Genomic DNA, 19649 nt, shown 5'->3' with positions numbered 1-19649 from the left:
TAATTATGTAACACAACATTGACTTTGAGCTCGGGATCACAAACTCATCCACTTGCTGAAGTTGTCAGAAAACAAATGAAAACCAATTAAAAACATAACACAAAATTGACTTTGACTCTCCTGTACCATTGCCCAGGATTAGAACATCAGTGGTGCTCAAAGTGGTGATGCTGGACACCGATACACTGGTGCATTCATTGAATGGAAGAATTATTTACTACTTCCAGTGTTGCCTGCTGAAGAGAATTACAAGCAAGCATGATACGTTCCTACATGTCATCTGGAGTTGTTGGAATATCACGATAGACATCTTTAATGCATCCCCAAAGCAAAAATTCCAGAAGATTTAAGTCAGGAGACCTAGCAGGCCAAGTAACTGTTCCTCCTTGACCAATCCATCTGGCTGGATACCTTTGGTTCAGAACATGACGTGCACCCAAGGCATTATGTGCTGGACATCGACTGTGTTGACATCACATAAGCATTCTGGTTCTTGTGGCACTTCATCCAGAAGAGGAGGAAGAATACGTCTGAGGAAGCTGGCATACACTACCATTGATGAAATAAGGGCCAATAACTGTAATACCAAGCAGCCCACACCAGACGTTACCTCTCCACTGACGCTGATGTTCCACCTGTCTAAGACATCATAGGTTGTCGTGGCAACAATCTTCCATGTTCCTTGTATTTACACATTCTTTGTTTGAGGAGGAACATTCATCGGTAAATAGAACATAGGAGAGGAAGTTCAGGATGTCAAGGATTTGATGCTGTGCCCATTGACAGAACTGCACATGAATCTGGAAATAATTCTCATGCAATTTTTGATGTAGGTGTACATGGTAAGGATGGAAATGGTGACATGTAAGAATACAATGTACATTGGTTTTAGGAATGCCAATCTCGTGTTCAAGCTGTCATGTGATCACATGTTTATTCATAGCAACAGAAGTGAGAACAGTAACTTCGGAAGTTTTGTCTGTGTGAGTGCTATGATGATTGCATTGTTGTGGGCTGAAACTTCCCGTTTTCTTAAGCGTTGCAACAAGACGAGAAAACATACATCGGGAAGGTGGGTTCTTGTCAGGATATTGTGCTCTGTACAGTTCTGCTGCCTGCGTAGCATTTTGCCTACCTTCAACAACAACAACAACTACTACAACAATAAAAGAAATGTTATGTCGATGTAGTTTGTAGGAAGGACAGCCTTTACTATATGCCTACTCTACACAACAGTATTTAAAAGGACTAAACTACTGTATTAAATATACCCGTACATAAGAAAACAATATTGCAATTACTGTTCTGCTAACATACACTCCCCATAGATGAGGAGTGTTTCTACCTTCTCTTTGTACATTCTACTCACACAACTCTTCAACTGATCATGGTTGACAGAATGACGGTTGTGCATTCTTCTTATGTTTACATTTGTCCTCTGTCAACGTCAGCACGTGGATGTTTTCCATTCCCCCAAGTACCTGCACTAAGTGCTGAGAGTGTCAACGTCAGTATTGTGTTATGTAATTAATAACATTGTGTTTCAGTGAATGGTACACTATGATACATTTTTGAATAGGTGATTAGGAGAGGAAATGAATTACTGAATAAAAAATACAGGGTGCCATTTAAAAAAGTCATACCACTGTTGATATCTTTGTAAAAAACAAAGCTACAATGAAGGCAGTCATGCTGATTGATGTCCCCCTGATGGCTAAAGAGCATTTGCTTGAAATATTTTGTAATTTGCATCTGGACAATCAGTTATTTAGGGTGGTCAAGATAAATGGGACACCCTGTATATAAAGTGATATCTCTCTATATAGAAAGACTGGTAATACAGGACAATTACTTACATCACACAGGATGTGGAGTAAAAAAGATGGAGATACACAAAGTAGACTAACACTGTTTACCGCCATTTACCTGAAATGAAACAACAAAACTGAAAAGACTTGTTATTAGAAATGAAGTTTTATTCCTTTTTAAAGAACAAAATCATATCCAGTATTTTTAAGTGATTGGGTTGTTCATAGCTGTATGCTATTTTTTTGAGCTTGTGATATGTCCCGAAATCTTTCTTTTAAGTGGGGGAATATGAAGTGTTATATGCTGATAAGGCGAATGGCATTTCACGTTCCTTGTGTGGTACAAGGGAAGATGATCATGACAGAATAATATGAAGTAGGGTGTAAGTCGCATGGCGTATACTGTGCATGGGTATTTGTTCTCATATGTGCAGATTTTAAACGGGAGGCGTGGAATATGAGAAAACAACATAAGGTGGCAACAATCTGCTTCACCTGCTGTAGGGGGGGCCTTTTACATTTTGGCATTGTGGCTAGGTGGTGGCTTGACCATCAAGGAGCAACCACACTCTCCAAAAATGAGAATAAAAAAACAAAACGGTTTCGCAACAAATGAAATATATTGTAATCTTGATTGTTTTGTTAAGCCTTTGCGGTGTATGTTGTATAAAAAGTTGTGCTCTACTGTAATTTTTGAGTCATGCTAATGATCTGTACACCCATTCAAGGAAATATATGTGGTGGAGGTAAGGAGTTTGGTGAATGCTATCAGACAACAAATAAAATAAATATACATACAAATGTTCTTTAATGCCATTCAAAATAGTCACCACCCATCACAAAACACTTTCGACAACATTCGTACAACTTCTGAAAACTATCATCAAAGACCTCCTGTGGAATTGATCACAGGACAGCTGTCACACAATCTTTGATGCCATTCATGTCCACACAATGTTCACCTTTCATGGCCGCCTTCAAGTGGGGAAACAGGAAGAAGCTTGCAGGAGCCAGATCAGGAGAGTACACAGGGTGTTCAAGAACAGTTGCCATGTTCTGCACCAGGAATTGGTACACATGGACTGCACAGTGTGCTGGGGCATTGTCATGGAGCAGCGTCCATTTTCCAATCCTGTGCAACTCTGGCTGAACCCGCAGGATTCACTATAGCAGTCTGTTTAAAACAGACTTGTAAAATGCAGCATACATGGTTTGACCTGCAGGAACAAATTCCTTGTGGATGATGCCATTGTTGTCAAAGTAGGGAATCAACAGTGTTTTCAGCTTGGATTTTTCGAGACAGCTTTTGTTTTGGTCAGGGGGAAGACAGTGAACAGCATGACATCGATTGCCATTTTGATTCCGGATCGAATTGGTAGCACCAGGTCTCATCTCCCGTGGCAATGGTGTTCAGAAGCATTGGATCCTGGTCACACATGGAAATAAAATCACCAGCAGTTTCTGTTCATTTTGCTTTTTGTTCACCTGTGAGCTTGTGTGACACAAAAAGCCAGATGTAAGGACATACATGTATGGAAGTTACTTAACTTGGACAAGATGGCTGCTGACCTTCCATTCCCTATGCCTGCAAGAGACCAGACCACCTTGACTAGTGCTGAATTGGCCACATAACATCCAAGTCACTGGTGTGTTTTCAAAATATCATGCGGAATTGTGGAGACTGCTTCACAGGGCAGGCAATAACCAACAGTGAGAATCAGGCTAAGTGCCTTCACAGGAGCCAGTTTGTTCTTTTGTGTACTTCCAGAACTCCAAACCTCTGGTGCCCTGGTCGACTCGCTCCACATACCACACACTCATTGTCCAAAACCATCCTGCTTTGTGCCACCTGCATACCTTCAAAATAATCCAGACAAAGATCACCAATTAAGTGTGAAATTGACAGAAGGCTGAGCCCACATAGTCCAGATTATTTCCTCATTCTTCCTTCCATTTTTATGCAAGGTTTTGTCAAATCGATCGGTAAACTACCAAACAACATCAAACGCCTTAGTGACCTGATGTCCATGGCCCCACAGTTTAGTTTTTATAATGAATAATTTCATAAATACATACTGACTCACAGCCATCGGGAATTTACAGCATTTTGTCTAATAAGGGACTATCTCTTATTGATCACCATTGGAGATTTCTCTTTGTTGGCACAGTTTTTAAGTTTGCATGCTGTCTCAGTATTTATAATCTCTTAATATCGCGACTTACTGAGAATTTTTTTTATTGAAATATCTCAGTCTTTAGAGAGAGGAGGATGAGGAACGCTTCAGTGGGAGGAAGAGATATGTGCAATAAATGTGTCGACGGCTTACATGAGTGAAGCCCGGGGATAAAGACTAAGCAGTACGTATGTATATATTTATGTATGTATGTCAAGGATTTCCTCCTGAATCCATGGACAGATTTTATCCAAATTAGGTACATAAACAGTAATCTCCATGTATATCAGTACTATGGGGTTTCTAACATCCTAGCTCCAGTAGGAGCGGAGATACAGAAAAAAATGTGTATTTTCAGTATAGGCTTCAGTATAGGCTGCCCTGCGTGACAGGCATGTTGTGGGGGTAGCATGAACTCATTCATCGATGTGTTATGCAGGGTATCCCACATATCAGGGGCATGAAACAAGCCCTTTACATGTAGGCTGCCCTGCACTACAGGAATGTTGGGTTGGAGTAGTATTGTCATGCTTTATCAATCTGTTTTGCAATGACTGCAGGTGCAGCTGGGCACAGCTGAGCAAAGGGAGGGGGAGGAGAAGATGGAGAGAGGAAGAGGGGAAGAGAAGATGGACAGAGAGAGTATTGAGGGCTATGAGATGGTCAGAGTGACAGGTGTGGAGGAGATGGGCAGAAAGAGGTGTGAGGAGAGGATGGACAGAGAGTGGAGGGACAAGGAGATGGTCAGAGAGTGGGGGAGGAGGTGTGTTGTCTGGCTAGTATTGCCATGCCTTGCAGGGGCTATGCATACAGATGGGTATGGCTGAGCAGAAAAAAGGGGGTGGGAGAAGATGGATAGTGATAGAGGGGGGGAGGATGAGGTGGACAGAGAGTGTGTGAAGGAGAATGACATGGCTGGAGACAAGGGAGTGGAGGAGATGGACAGTGAGAGGAGTGAGGAGGGGTAGACAGACAGTGGAGAGGTTGAGATGGACAGAAAGAGTGGGAGAATGGGGAGGATGTGATGGCCAGAGAGAGAGAGAGAGAGAGGGGGGGGAGAAGGGGATGGACAGAGATTGTAGAGTAGGATGAAACTGACATGTGGAGGGTTGGAGGAGAGGGATTGGGGGGGGGGGGCAGACAGAAAGAGTGGGAGGAGTTGTGTAGAGAGAGGAGGGAAAGATAGTGGAGGCCAGTGGAAGGGATAATGGGCAGGTAGAAAAGAAAGAGGGGGAAGAGAAGACAATCAGAGAGAGGAAGGCAGAATGTGGGCAGAGGGAGGGGGGAAGGAAGATAAGGTTGGTGAGAGAGTGTGGAGCAGATGGACAAAGAGAGGGAGGGGAAGGAGATCGAGAGATAGACAGAGGGGAGGAGATGGACAGGAAGATGTGGGAGGATAAGGTGGACAGAAAAATGGGGTAAGCTGGATCGATTTGAATCAAATATGGCACAGAAGCAGTACAGCTTATGGGTATCAGCACTGTGGGGCTTATAACCTCTTGGCCAAGAATGTGTGTTTTTTTTTTTTTTTTCGGTCTATGGCATTTAGGCTACCGCATGACAGATATATTGTGTGTGAACAGTTTTGGTCAGCCATATCAATCTGTTTTGCAGGGCAGAATACAAGTCAGGGGCAAGAAATGGGTTTCCAGGCCCTGAAATGTAGGCTGGCCTGCCTGACAGGTGTGTTATGTTTGACGAGTATCAGTCTGCTTTATTTACCTGCTTTGCAGGGCAGCCTGTGCATCAAGCCCAAATAAATAATTTTCAGGAGGGCAAATAAATGAGTTTCAAGCTCCAGCCATGGAGCCTCCCATGCATAAAAGGTGTGTTGTGGGAGTAGTATTGGTGTGCTTTATTGAACTATATTGCAGGGACTTCATGTGCCAATGAGCATGGTTTTGGCAGTTTGAGGTGGATAGAGAAGGGGTTGGACAGGGCGAGTGGGAGGAGAAAATGGGCAGAGAGAGGGGAGGAGCTGGAGATGCATGAGGCAGGTGGAAGGTGTAGAGGGATGATGAGCAGGTGGAAAAGGAAGAGGGGGTTTGGAGATGGAAAGAGAGAGGGGGAGGAGGATATGGTCAGAGAAAGGGGTTGGAGGAAATGGTCAAGTAGAGGGGAAGGAGTTGATAAAGAGACAGAGGAGTGGGGAGGAGGAACTAGACAGATATAAGTGGGAGGATGAGTTGGACAGAGAGGAGGGGGGGGGGGGAGGAGGTGTGTTCAATATATTTTTCATGTTCATACACAGGTGAAGCATATTTTGTGTAAGTATGTGTGAGAAATCCTCCTCAACCACTGGATTGATTTTAACCATTTTTGACACACAAACAGCCAATGATTTAGAACCTCCTACCTCACAAACAAGAAGAGATATAGGCAGAAATGTAGTTTTTTTCCAATTCCTGCATGACAGGTATGTTTTGAGAGTAGTATTGACCTGCTCTATTGACCCACTTTTTATGGCAGCCGACACATTAGTGCCAAGAAACGATTTTGTAGCTTTAGTGACCTGTTTTGTAGGTGCTAAATGTGCAGATATCTACAACAGTGAGAATGTGCAGATGGATAGAGGAGGGGATGAACAGAAAGAGGGAACAGGAATGGATAAGGAGAAGGAGGGTATGAAGGGATGGAGAAGAACAGGAGTGGAAGAAAAGAAGGGACAAGTGAGTAGGAAGAAGAGACAGATAGGGCCTGTGGGGTTCAGAGGATGGATCAGGAAGAGATGGATAGGGATAGGGAGAGAGGAACAGGAGGAGATGAGCAGTTAGAGGTCAGAGACGTAAGGTGGTCAAGAATAGGGTGTAAGAGGAGACAGATAGGAGGAGGAGGGATTGGAGAGGATAGGCAGAGAGAGGAGGGGCAGAGGAGATGAGCAAGTGATGGGAGGAGGAGATGGATGGGTAAGGGGCAGGAGAAGTAGATGAATGGAGAGGGTAGAAGGAGAAGGACAGATGGAGGTGGTAGGATGAGGTGACAGAAAGATGCAGGGGGGAAGAGGTGGACACAGAGGAGGAGGAGGAGGAGGAGGAGGAGGAGGAGATGTGTGCAATACATAGGTTCAGCATGAATGAAAAGTGGTGGCGATATGAGAAGGAGTGTGCATTAAGGTACTAGGTTATAGAAAGTAAGGTTCTTGTAGAACAAATTTTGTTTCATTTACTACAGGTGTCCGCAAAGGAAATATGACGCAATTTAAAAGACATGCTGCCAATAAAGTTTAACATCATTCATGAAAATAATTTGCAACAAATTCTCCAATGAGCTTATGACATTTAAAAGAATTAACAAAAATCATCTTCAATCCACTTATTAAGTTACAAAACAGCCTTCAATAAAATGTGACACAATTTAAAAGGGAAACAATTTTCAGTTGAATATCAGAGTTACTTTAGTTTAGCATGATTAACTGACAAAATAAAATTTCAGAGATTGAAAGTAGTAACAGAGTTATAATTTTCTCTTCTGTAGTAAAATCACTGACTCAACACATGGATCAAAGTTGACTTCTTACAGGTGAGGGCATTATTTACAGTTTACAAACACCACTCATGGTAATTAGCTACTTTACTCTAGCATAAAGAAAATGGAGCTATATACAACCATACTTGTAATTTCATAAAGGTATACACCCAATCAGTGAGCCTTGGAACATGAAATACATGCTAAAGTAATTATTGGCTAAGCATTACTTGGCATGCCACTGTGCATTAAAATCATAATATACGTGTGTTACCAGTAAGTATAATAGGAAAGTTACGATAACCCCATTGACAAGACTTGGTGCACAGCTTTAAAAGTGATGAGTTTCTGGAACAGTAACCAAATACAAGTTGTCCTCACCACATGAAAATTGCCTTATTAAACCCTTGATAGTCTCTAACACTACTACTCTTAATTTTATTTCAACATAGCATTGCTGGGAACATTACAATGAGATGTATTTCCAGTTACGAAATCATTATTTCAGGTTTAATGATTAAAGACTCGGCAGATTCAACACATTTCAGTTGCTTACATGGAATTCCAGTAAACTGTCAGTGGAATTTTTCTCTACAAGCTGCAGCCAAGAGTTTCAGAATCAACTGATGGTAGGTAATCTTCCATCCATTGCAGTACACCATCAGAAAAAGAAATAATTATTGCTAAATTCCTCACATCCTCATGATACACCACATGCCATCCCACATGAGTGTATTAAACACTGGTTATTATCTGTCCATGGTGTAGCTGCCACTCCAGAACTCAAACAATCAACATCATCCTGCTGTGTATTGAGCAAGATCATGCTCATGCACATGCATCTGGCAGAAACTCCACAACATGAACTAAATAATTCATTTCAGAAATGTACTAGGACATGGAAGCATAAGCAATGGGCTGACGTTCTCCATCTTGCTCCTGAAACAGAACTGCTGCTATGCGGATATTGGATGCATCTGCTTCAAGCTCAAATTCCGTCCCAAAATCTGGGATTGCTAGAACTGGATCATAATTTGAGCCACCTTTAATGCATCAAATGCTGGCTCCTGGCTCTCAGACTAAAAAAAATGCCACGAATTTGATTTAAAGACATGGACAGGAAATTTCTGAACATGCTAAATCAACCTTTTTAGGCTTCACAGATAAGGCTGGACTCTGTTAGCCACTGCAAAACCTGCCTTAAGTGATTAAAATGTTGCGTTAAGATGGCATCATCCTAATAATTATAGAGAAACTACGATTTTAGCCCTCCCAAGAAGGAATCCAATATGTAGGAAGCATCACAGCAGCAAACGTTGCCAAGCCAAATGGCATTATGGTGAATTCAGTTTTCAGCCAGAACAGAAGGCCATAAGGTATCTGAATCTTTCAATTAAAGTTATGTGATAATAGGCCTGATTTAAATTTAGTATTGTCAAATAATGTGCTCCCACGAAACACATAAAGCAATTGTGCAGCTGTGGTAATGAAACTGACTCTGATACAACATACTGGTCCAATGCCCAATAATCCACTATTGGTGGGTATCCCTTACCTTCCTCTTTAGGAACTAAAAACATAGGAGCTGCATTAGGTGGAAGCAGAGGGGCTGATGACTCCATCTGAAACAACTACTTAATAATCTGCTTCGGTTCTCACACCTTGGCTGGGGATAGGCAGTAAGGTGACTGCCATACTGGAACCTGAACTGTTAACTGAATATCATATTCGATCATGTTTGTAAGGCCTAACAGCATAAAAACATCAGAGAAACGGTCTTTACAGAGTCAGTTTCCTGAGCTTCCTATGGTTTAAGATGATCAAACTGAAATTTATTCTCGACCCCTTCCATTGCATTGATACCTCTGACCCTATTACGCACTAGCAATCTATACTTCCTATCTGGCCTAAATTTAACCTTGGCAATTTTTCCAGCATTTTTCAAAACACATTGTGTCCGTATTATTTAGTCGCAGCCTAAGATAACAGACAAAGAAAGACGCCTAGCTACCAGGAACACCAATGGCCAAAAATATCTTATATTTTCACATTGATCCACACCATACTGCCTAATGGCTGACTTTATCCATTCACAGTATTGAATTTGTGATTAACTGACAGCAAAGGTGGGAATTTACAAATTTAGTTATGACACTGGTGCCAATGATAGCCCATTAAGGAGCAGCTACTCCTTGAATCCAGTAAGCAACAAACCCACTCCCAATTAATAGCAGTTCACTGCCCACTTGAGATTAGTGCACCGAAACTAACAAACCCTAGCTATGTGCCCTGACTGATTACAGTGAAAAGAGCTGCTCACATGAAAAGAACCTTGCTGTTTCTTTCTGCCCCCAGATTCACTGGCCTTGCCACTGTAGCTTCAGCGTCCATAGTACTACTGTCTCCATTTATAAAGCAAAAGCTTTCAAAGGTCGCTACCAACTGATAAAAGTCCAACGAAATTATAGACTTTCCAGCAAAAATCACACGTGATGGGTCCTCAGGAACATGCCTTCCAAAATATCGCTGTTTCACCCTCAGTAGCACCTGAATGTAGCAGAAATCAAGCCTTGTGGATGTCCTGCATGTAGTGGGCAAAACTTTAATTCTCCTCTTCCCTTCCCACCCCCCAGAATATTATCAGAAATATAAGAATGTGCAAAAACTGGAGGCCATCAGCCTCATATCTCCAGAGCAGCAAGATACATACTTAGCTTTTACTGTGTTTCACTAAAAGCATATTTCTTGTCTCGTTTGTGTTTTTCTATTTGAGAGATTTAATTTTGCATTTTGTATCTGTAATAGTACATTTAGGCAGTCTGTAATGCAGTACATTCAGGCAGTCTGTAGCATAGTGCAGTTTTCATTTCTCCTGAACGATCAGCTACACAGCTTATTAAGGCACCAGAGTCCATTGGTGACACACCATGTGGGCAGCAAGTTGCTTATCTAAGTTTCTGTGTATAGTTTACTTCTTCAGTTAGTCTTCCTGGGATGGGAAGGATGTGTGCATTATGTGCAGACACTGGAGGAGTTGGCCGCATTTCACAAACAGCTGAATGCACTTTCAGCTATGGTCAGCAGCCTTCAGACTGACGGCTTGGAGTACAGCAGTGGTGGAGAATTTGGCATATCACATGGGACACCCCAGGTGCTCGTTTTGCTCGCAGGATGTGCTGCTGAGGCATTTCCTATTGTACCCGGTGCAGTGGACTCAGCCTCACAGCAGGTCAGATGGCATGTAGTAACACGATTTTGTCACTTGAGGTGGAAGCTGACCATCTGGCCTCACCTGTTCTGAAAGTGAACATCTGGCTGTTCCTTCAGCAGGGTCTAAGCAGGCACACGTGGGCTGGGGTTTGCTGAATTCATTAAAATGGCTGGGAGGGTGGAGAAGGCTGCTGACCTCCAATTTGCAACATTCTTCTCAGAGTTGATCAGGATCCTAGGTTTGGAGCTGAGAGGGGGATCTCAACCAAAAGCTTTGTCGACTTTGGCAGAGAGTAAAGACACTTCAACTGTCAAAATTTTATCAGTAAATTGTCAAAGTATTGATAATAAAGTTCCCGAATTTACTGCCCTCCAGGAAATATCTTGCGCACATATTATTCTTGGGACTGAGATCTGGCAGAAACCTGAAGACGATAGCTGTGAGATATTTAGCGGGTCATGAAACATATGTCGGAAAGAAGATTAGACACCACAAGAGGAAAGTGTTCATTGCAATTGACAGAAATATTGTGTCTACTGACCTCGAATTTGAGTGTGACAGCGAAGTTTTCTGGTTGCGTATAAATAAATAAACAGGTTTGGCTGGAACCAAGTTAACCTTTTTAACACTTTTTCATATGATGCACTGTGAATTATGGATGTAGGAGAACAGGCATCTGCCATATTTCTAGATTTCCAGGAAGCATTTGACGTGGTGCCCCACTGGTGACTCTAAATGAAGATATGTGAGTGGTTCAGAGACTTCTTAAGTAATAGAAACCAGTATGTTGTCTTCAGTGATGACTGAAGAGAAGGGTACCATCAGGAGTGCCCAAGGAAGTGTGATAGGAGTGCTTTTATTTTCTATGCACATAAATCATCTGGTGGACACAGTGGGCAGCAATCTTCGGATGTTTGCCGATGATGCTGTGTTGTACAGCAAGGTGTTGAAGTTGAGTGACTGCAGGATGATATAAGATAACTTGAAAAAATTTCTAGTTGGTATGATGAATGGCAACTAGCTCTGAATGTAGAAAATGTTAGTTCATGCAGATGAGTATCAAAAACAAACCAGTAATGCCCAGATGCAACATTGGTAGTGTCCTGCTTGACAGAGTCACATTGTTTATACATCTTCGCACAACGTTGCAAAGCGATATGACGTGGAACAAGCATGTGAGGATTGTTGTACAAAAGGTGAATGGTCCTCTTCAGTTTATTGAATAATTCTAGGAAAGTATGATTCATCTGTAAAGGAGACCGCCTGTAGGATGCTAATGTGTCTGGGATCTATACTAGATTGGATAAAAGGAAGACATCGAAGCAGTTCAAAGGCGAGCTGCTAGATTTGTTCATGGTAGGTTCAAACGACATACAGGCGTTACAGAGATGCTTCATGAACTCAAATTGAATCCCTGGAGGAGAGACAATGCTCTCTTCAAGGAAAACAACTGAGAAAATTTAGAGAACTGGCATTTAAAGCTGACTGTAGAACTATTCTGCTGCTGCCAACATACATTTTGCATAAGGACCACACAGATAAGATACGAGAAATTAGGTCTCATATGGAGGCATGTAGACAGTTGCTTTTCCCTCGATCTATTTGCAAGTGGAAGAGGGAAGGAAATGACTAGGAGTGGTGCAGAGTACTCTCGCCATGCTCTGTACAGTGTCTTGCCGGCTGTGTGTGTAGATGTAGATATAAGTTCTATAAATGCAAAAACTGCACCATCTCCACACTAGACTCAGTTGACAAAGCTCACCTTCCTGTAGCACCTTGTAATTGCATTGGGAAGCTTCTTACAGTGGTATGACACTCCAGTATCACCACTGTGTGGCACACCACAATTGCTCCGCACATGCATTAACCCCGCCTAGCAACCTTTCCTACAAATACAAACCAATGCTTCAAAGCTGAAACTGCATTTCTTTAGCCTGTAATTTCTCCAGCATTGGGGTTTGTTTCCCACCTATATTAATTTGGAACAAATCTTAAATCCAATAGGATTAGATCATGCTGATGATTGGGAAAAACAAACCACTAAAGTTCAGATGCAGCATTACGAGTATCCTGCTTGACACAGTCATTTTGTTTATATATAAGGTTGCAAAGTGAAATGAAATGGAATGAACATGTGAGGATTGTGGTAGGGAATGTGGGTGGTCAACTTTGATTTGTTGGGCGAAATTTTGGATTCAGCTTTAACTAAGATTGCTTACACAATATTTGCCTTCAGGAAGGAGAACTGTCCTATGAAAACTCAATATTGTCTTGCAACGCAGAAAGGAATTTGGAACACAAGTTAGCAGCCACTCCTACCTCATTTATATCTTGTTTACTCAGCAGTAGCACACAGTCCAAAGTGCCATGCAGTCTCTGTGTTTACTTCTGTCAACGGTTTGGCCTTTAAACTTAGTTTATATTATAAAAATTCGTTCTTCAAATGGGAGAGCCAGTCGCTTCTTGGGTGTCCTTGCTTGACAGTGGAATAATCTGTAACAAAACACAAGGAACAACACCAAACAATAAACTTTAATTAAGCTAATTTTCTTGGTTTGCTGAATTTCCTTTGTATTTCCTATGATGCAGCCACACTCTGCTGCAATTGAAAGATGGTAGCAATGCATGAAGGAGGGAGTGGTAAGGTACTAGGCTTCAGGAAGTGAACCTCTTACACAACAAATCTTGTTTTATTTATCAGAATTGTCCACAAAACAAATTTGGCAAAATTTAAAAGATACATTTCCAATAAAATTTAACATTTGGTAAGCAAAGAATTTGCAAGCAAGGCTCAGTTAAACTTTTGACAATAACAACAATTAAGACAAACAATCTTCACTTCACCTATTACAGTTACTAAAGAGCCTTTAAAGAAATTTGACACATTTTAAAAGGGAAACAGTTTTCAATTGAAAATATGTTACTTTGACATTAGGACAATTAATTGATAGAAAAAAAAATCAGTGATTGAAACTAATAACAGATTTACAATCTGCTCCCCTATGGTAAGGCCACTGATTCAACACTTTGATCAAGGTTTGCTTCTTACAGGTGAGCATGTTAGTTACAATTTACAAACACCATTGATGATAATTAGTCACTTTACAACAACATAAAGAAAACAGTTATATTCACACCATATGCATAGTTACACAAAGGAATAAATCTCGTCAGTGAGACCTGAAACATGATATCCATACTTAAAGTGATTATAAGCTAAGCAATACTCAGCATACCACTGAGCATTAATACCACAATATACATGTATTACCACTAAGTACACTAGAAAAGTTCAGGTAACCCTACAGACAAGACTTGGTGCATGGCCTTAAAAGTAAGCAAATAGAAGTTGGTCTCACCACTTGATAATGACATATTAAACCATTGATAGCCTCTAACAATGTTACTTTAATTGTATTTCACTGTAGTGCTGCCAAGAAGTTTACAATGGAAGGGACTTTCAATGACAAAATGATTAGTTCAGGTTCAGCAACTGAATACTCATCAGATTCAACATAGTCTAGTTGCTTAGATAGAATTCCAGTCAATCATCAGTGAAATCTGTCTCAGTATTCTGCAGCTAAGAATTTAAGAACCATGAAGTGGTAATATTCCATCCATTGCAGTGCACTATCACATAGGAATGATTACTACTGAATTTTAGACCTCCTCACAGTTTGCCACACCCTATGCCACATGAGGATATAAACACTGGGTACCGTATGTCTGTTGTGTAGCACACTGCTCCACTGCCTCTCTGTGTGCCCCCTTTAGGCAGACTGCAAAAACCGCCACCCAATGACAAAGGGACAGTGTGTCTCATCAATGAAAGTTGGTGCCTGGTTTGGTGTATGTAGGAAAAGCTGTAGGGAGAAGGTTATATACACGCCAAGCAGCTTGTGTGTAAGCAAGTCGAGCATCTGTCCTCCCAAATCTCTGGATCAATTTCAACCAAATTTGGTATGCAAACAACAACTTCATGAGTACCAGCAATGTGGAGGCTAGAATCTCCTAGTCCCTGTGGGAGCAAACGTAAGGCAAAAACTTTTTTTTTCAGCCCCTGGTGTGTAGGCTGCACTGTGCAACAAGCTTGTTGTGTGGGAGTGGTATCAGCCTAGCTTATCAATGTGCTTTGTAGGGCATCCTATACATAAAGGGCAAAAAATTGTTTTCAAGTCTCTGATGTGTAGGCTGCCTTGCAAGAAAGATGTGTTGTGTTAGTATTGGCCTGCATTATTGACCTACTTTGTACGGCATCCTATACATCAGGGGAAAAAAAGATCTTCAAGTCCCAGACATATAGGCTCCTCTGCATGACATGTGTTGTGGGAGTAATATTGGTATATTTTATTGTTGTGTTTTTCAGGGGCTATAAGTGTTGGTGGGCACAGCTGGTGGAAGGTGGAGGTAGATAGTAAAAGGAATGAAAAGAGAGAGAGAGAGAGGGGAGAAGGGGATGGATAATGGGAGATGGGACCAGTAGGAAATGAGTATGGAGACGTGGGGAGGAGTAGAGGGACAGAGAGAGGGGAGAAGAAAATAGACAAAGAGGGAGGAGGAAGACATGAACAGAGAGAGGGGGAGGAACAGCTGCACAGAGAGAAGTGGAGAGGATGTGAGAGGAGAAAGAGAGTGTGAGAATGCAGGTGGTGGAGAGAGAGGGTGTTTGGTGGAAGATCAAGAGTGTGTAAAGAGGCAGGTGGAAGCATGGCAGGTTGTGAAGAGGCATGTGGAAGAGGTAATAAATATGAGAGTGGTTTGAAAAGTTCTTGGAATTACCACTAGAGGTCAGCACTAGCGCAACAAGTTGTTCACGTGATATTAATTGGACTGTTCCTTGTAAATACATGCCACATCAGTGCTCTTGGAAGAGAGCTGTGGTGGTGACGTGACTCTGTTGTTGTTCTCGTGTAGTGATTTGCGAAGATGGAAAAAATCGAGATCTGAGCAGTGATTAAGTACTTTGTAAAGAAAGGTATGAAAGCAAACAACATTCATGTCAATTTTCAGAATACACTGGGGGACTCTGCTCCTTCATATTCAACTGTTGCCAAGTGGACAAATGAATTTAAATTTGGTCAGGAGAGCTTAGAAGATGATACATGCTGTGGTGTGTCACTATACAAATCATTGAAAAAGTCCACAAAATGGTCGCCGATTGAAAGTGTGTGAAACTGCTCACACTTACCAGATGTCATCTCAAAGGGTACATCATATTTTAACTGAAGAATTAGAAATGAAAAAATTATCTGCAAGATGGATGCTGTGACTCGAGACAAGCGCCCACATAAATGTGTTGTCGCCATGGCAAAATTACACGAACTAAGGTACGAATTGTTGCCAAACCCACTTTATTCACCTGATATGGCTCCGCTATGACTTCAGTCGTGTTCCAAAACAGAAACTTTTTCTTGGTGGACGAAGATTCATTTCAAACGAAGAATTAATAGCTGGAGTTGTCAACTATTTTGCAGGTCTGGAGGAAACTCATTTTCGAGATTGGAGCAAGGAACTGGGACGTCATTGGACCAAGTGCATAAATGTATAAGGAGACTACATTGAAAAACAAAAAAAGTTTCAGTGATGCAAGTACTTTTTCCTATTCCATTTTGAGAACTTTTCAAACCATGCTCGTACCTAGGCAAAGCCAGATTGTTCAGACATTTTTTATTGTGAATGTGAAACATCACAATATGAGCACACACTTATAATTTTCTCTACATACATACTCTGCAAGCTGCTGTATGGTGCACGGTGGAGGGTATCCTGTACCCCTACTAGTACCATTTCTCAAACACTGACCTCTAGAGCACTAAATTCAGTGCTTCAGAGGCACAACGGAATCCCATATGTAGTGATATCAAACCACATTTTCTCTAGTGAATCATAATCATTGTGCCTTGAATTGAAATACTAACAGATGGTGAATATCAAAACTTAGGAGCCACAAAATCCCAATTTCACCACTGGTGAATTATCATTTGTTATAAGTCTGGATTTTCCAAAACAACTGGCTGTAAAATACAAACTCATCATTTACAAATTCCTATTAAAGTTATGAATTCCAGTCATTCATTCCAACCCCTTTCTTTATTTTAATCTTGGTTACATGATGCAGTCAGTTGTAACTGACTCAGATAATAATGCTTGTTCAAGATTTGAGATGCAGTTCTTCATAATTTCTGAATAGCATGTTAATGTCTGATGAAAGTTTTCAATTCCATTGACTGTTAACACATATAATATATTATTTCAATATTTCTTACATTTCCTAACATTTGCTTGACTAGAACTCTGACGTATTTGAAATGACTTCCTCGTGTAGTGATGTGTATAACTTCACATAATTCTTTTGGTCTCTTTTACTGTTGCAAGGAAGACTACTGAAACATATTTTGAATTTCACATTCAGATCCTTTATTTGGATTGTGATGAGTACCTTGTGTAGCAAAAACTATTTGTCTCTTACAGCAGTAACTAATCATTACAGCAAAATTACGAGTTCTTTTACTATTTTGTGCAAGTGCCTGTGCCTCAGGTGGTGCACTGTCACACCTTTCAACATGTGGTGAGTACTTGATACTTCCACTGTACTTAGTTTTTTCTTAGTTTTTTGTTGTTATGGGCTGGCCATGCACTGGGAGAGTATTGCAATATTTACACTATTTACTGCAGTCTGTAGCACTACAGTCTCATAGCAAAGTGTGAAAAATTTGAACCAACAGAAAAAAATGTACAATGGATATTATTTAATAGATTTACCACAAACTATAAATTGTGGAGCTTGTATGCCATAGTGTTGACATCAAATTTCTGAACTTTACTTTGAATCACCATGTGTGGAGTTTACAGAAAACTATAAAGCATTGTATGGTTTGCCTGATGTTGAACTGATGAAAGGGTTACAGAGTGTGCAGTGAAATAACATTTGTTGACAATTGATAAAGTGCGATGAAAGCCACCAGTAGTGCCGCAGTCAAATGGATCTCATATTCTACCATAGAAAGAAGCATATTCTTCTTTTACAGTGGATGATACCACTATGGACACATCTGTGCTGAAATGCTGTAGCACTTAACTATATTCAATGCACAGTGCACTTAAAACTCCCGTGGTGGCAGTAATCTGCAGTCAAAGGGGTAAAATATTGTTGACAGAGGAAAATGTGATTTGAAAAGTGACAGTCAGTCCAGAGGTACTATCAATAAGCTTGAGTCACAAGAAAATCTCACACTAAGTTAGCAATTTTGCAACCACAATGACTTTTCATTTATTTGTGTTGTGCAGCAATAGCTTAAGGTATTATGGAATAAAATGAACACATTTTTTTGGTGGAGCTTCAACAGGAATTTAGAATGAGCTACAAGAAGTTAATACCTAAAAAGTTTGTTAGTCAGTTAACTAGCAAAACTAGAATAAAAAATCTCACAGAGTGTTCTTTGTAAATTTTACAGTCATCATTTCTAGTTAATTTATATTATGAATTTAGTAATAATTTGTTTTAGCTTTCAGTTTCTGTATTTGTAGATGTTTGAGTGTTGTACATATGGGTAAAATTATTTTACATGTATATGTAATGTACAGCTTTCTGAAATATTTAATTTATATCATTTAACTTTGTAGATGAACGATACAGACTCCTGGCTTCTCTACCTGGCACTTTGTTCCTCATCACGAATTTTATTTTCCTAATTTTAAGCAAAGAATTTGCTAAGGAGCAGTCTTAACAGATACAAGATGAAGTATTATTTGTTAAATAATATATTTTAATATTGATAGATGTAATAATTGTTAAACAGGGCACCACAAAAAGATTTTCTCTCAGTATGTGATGCTGTTGTGACATCTCATTATTTGTGAAAACATATTTTTATTGTACTCATATTTTTGAAAACATTCTTGTCTTCCCTCTCACAAGGAAAGTAGGAAATTAATGTTAATACATTGTCTTAAACTGCAGAATGTGCTAACAAAACTTTCTATCTCATGAGTTTATATTAGGAATATCCATGATGTCATGTTATTAAACTTATTATAAAACATTATGTAAATACATATCCAAAAACTATACCTCAGCAATTGTTTTGATGCCTCTGATCTGTAACTTCATTATTTTTTACTGACAGTTGCAGATATTATTTAGAAAGAGAAACAAAAATAAATAAAATTTTTTCACCAAAAATCTCGTATCATTTTGAGACCCCCTGATTAATGCATCACTACACACCTGTTTTCAGTTCCCTCTACAGTTCAGCAGGAACTGCATTTTTCTTTGCAATATATGGAATGTTCTTCTCTTGATAATCCTGTTTGTGTGTGCATATTTTCTACTGGTGAACCGAATAGAATTTTTCAGAGATAGAACTTCTCAAACAAAATGTTTTATTTTAACAGAAACAGCAACACCACTATAAATACATAGAAATGTTGGTAGAAAATGTAGGTTTTCTACTTGCTATCTGTGCTTATGGCAAAAACACATAGCGTTATTTGTGTTAATTTATTCAATTTATTTAATTTTGATTAACAGGGTAATCAAATTAAAGTTTCACTTTCAAAATTACTTTAAAAAAAGAGCTATTCAGAATGACTTCAAATTTGAACAGAATATTATCAAAGAATGGGGAAACATTATGGAAATAAAAAAAAAATTAACAAAAATTTTCCCACCAGATGCACTGCAAAGCATCATAACATAAATGGGTTTGACTACAAGTGACAGCTGAATCAAAATTCAATGGCTACAGTGTGCATTGCAAATTAAACTAACCCTATTGAGCAACATGTATTACTGCACAAGTTTGTAATTTAACAGGTGTGGCACTATTAATAAGGTAAGCCCATCCCTTATGGAAAGGTCATACCATATTGGATGGGATAAATAAATTTTTAATTGTCCTGAGCCAAAAGCCACATAAAAGCAACAATGAACTAGGTTTTTAATTGTTGTGAGATTGATGCAAGACATATTTAATATGCTGTCCACCATTT

At 40.0% G+C, this 19649-nt stretch overlaps 1 protein-coding gene across 1 annotated transcript in view; it reads left to right on the top strand.

Annotated features, from left to right (window-relative positions):
• LOC124594231 (glycerol kinase-like) overlaps positions 1–18728 on the top strand; it is a 165996-nt gene extending 147268 nt beyond the window's left edge. Inside the window, exon 11 of the mRNA XM_047132597.1 lies at positions 18282–18728. Coding sequence (XP_046988553.1) covers positions 18282–18385 — 104 coding nt within the window. The 3' untranslated portion in view covers positions 18386–18728. The remainder of the gene's footprint in view (positions 1–18281) is intronic.
• Positions 18729–19649: the final 921 nt, after the last annotated feature.

Source organism: Schistocerca americana, chromosome 2 (assembly GCF_021461395.2).
Source record: "Schistocerca americana isolate TAMUIC-IGC-003095 chromosome 2, iqSchAmer2.1, whole genome shotgun sequence".
Classification (NCBI taxonomy): domain Eukaryota; kingdom Metazoa; phylum Arthropoda; class Insecta; order Orthoptera; family Acrididae; genus Schistocerca; species Schistocerca americana.
The sequence above is the reverse complement of the archived record's forward strand: the minus strand, read 5'-3'. Positions and strand labels throughout refer to the sequence as shown.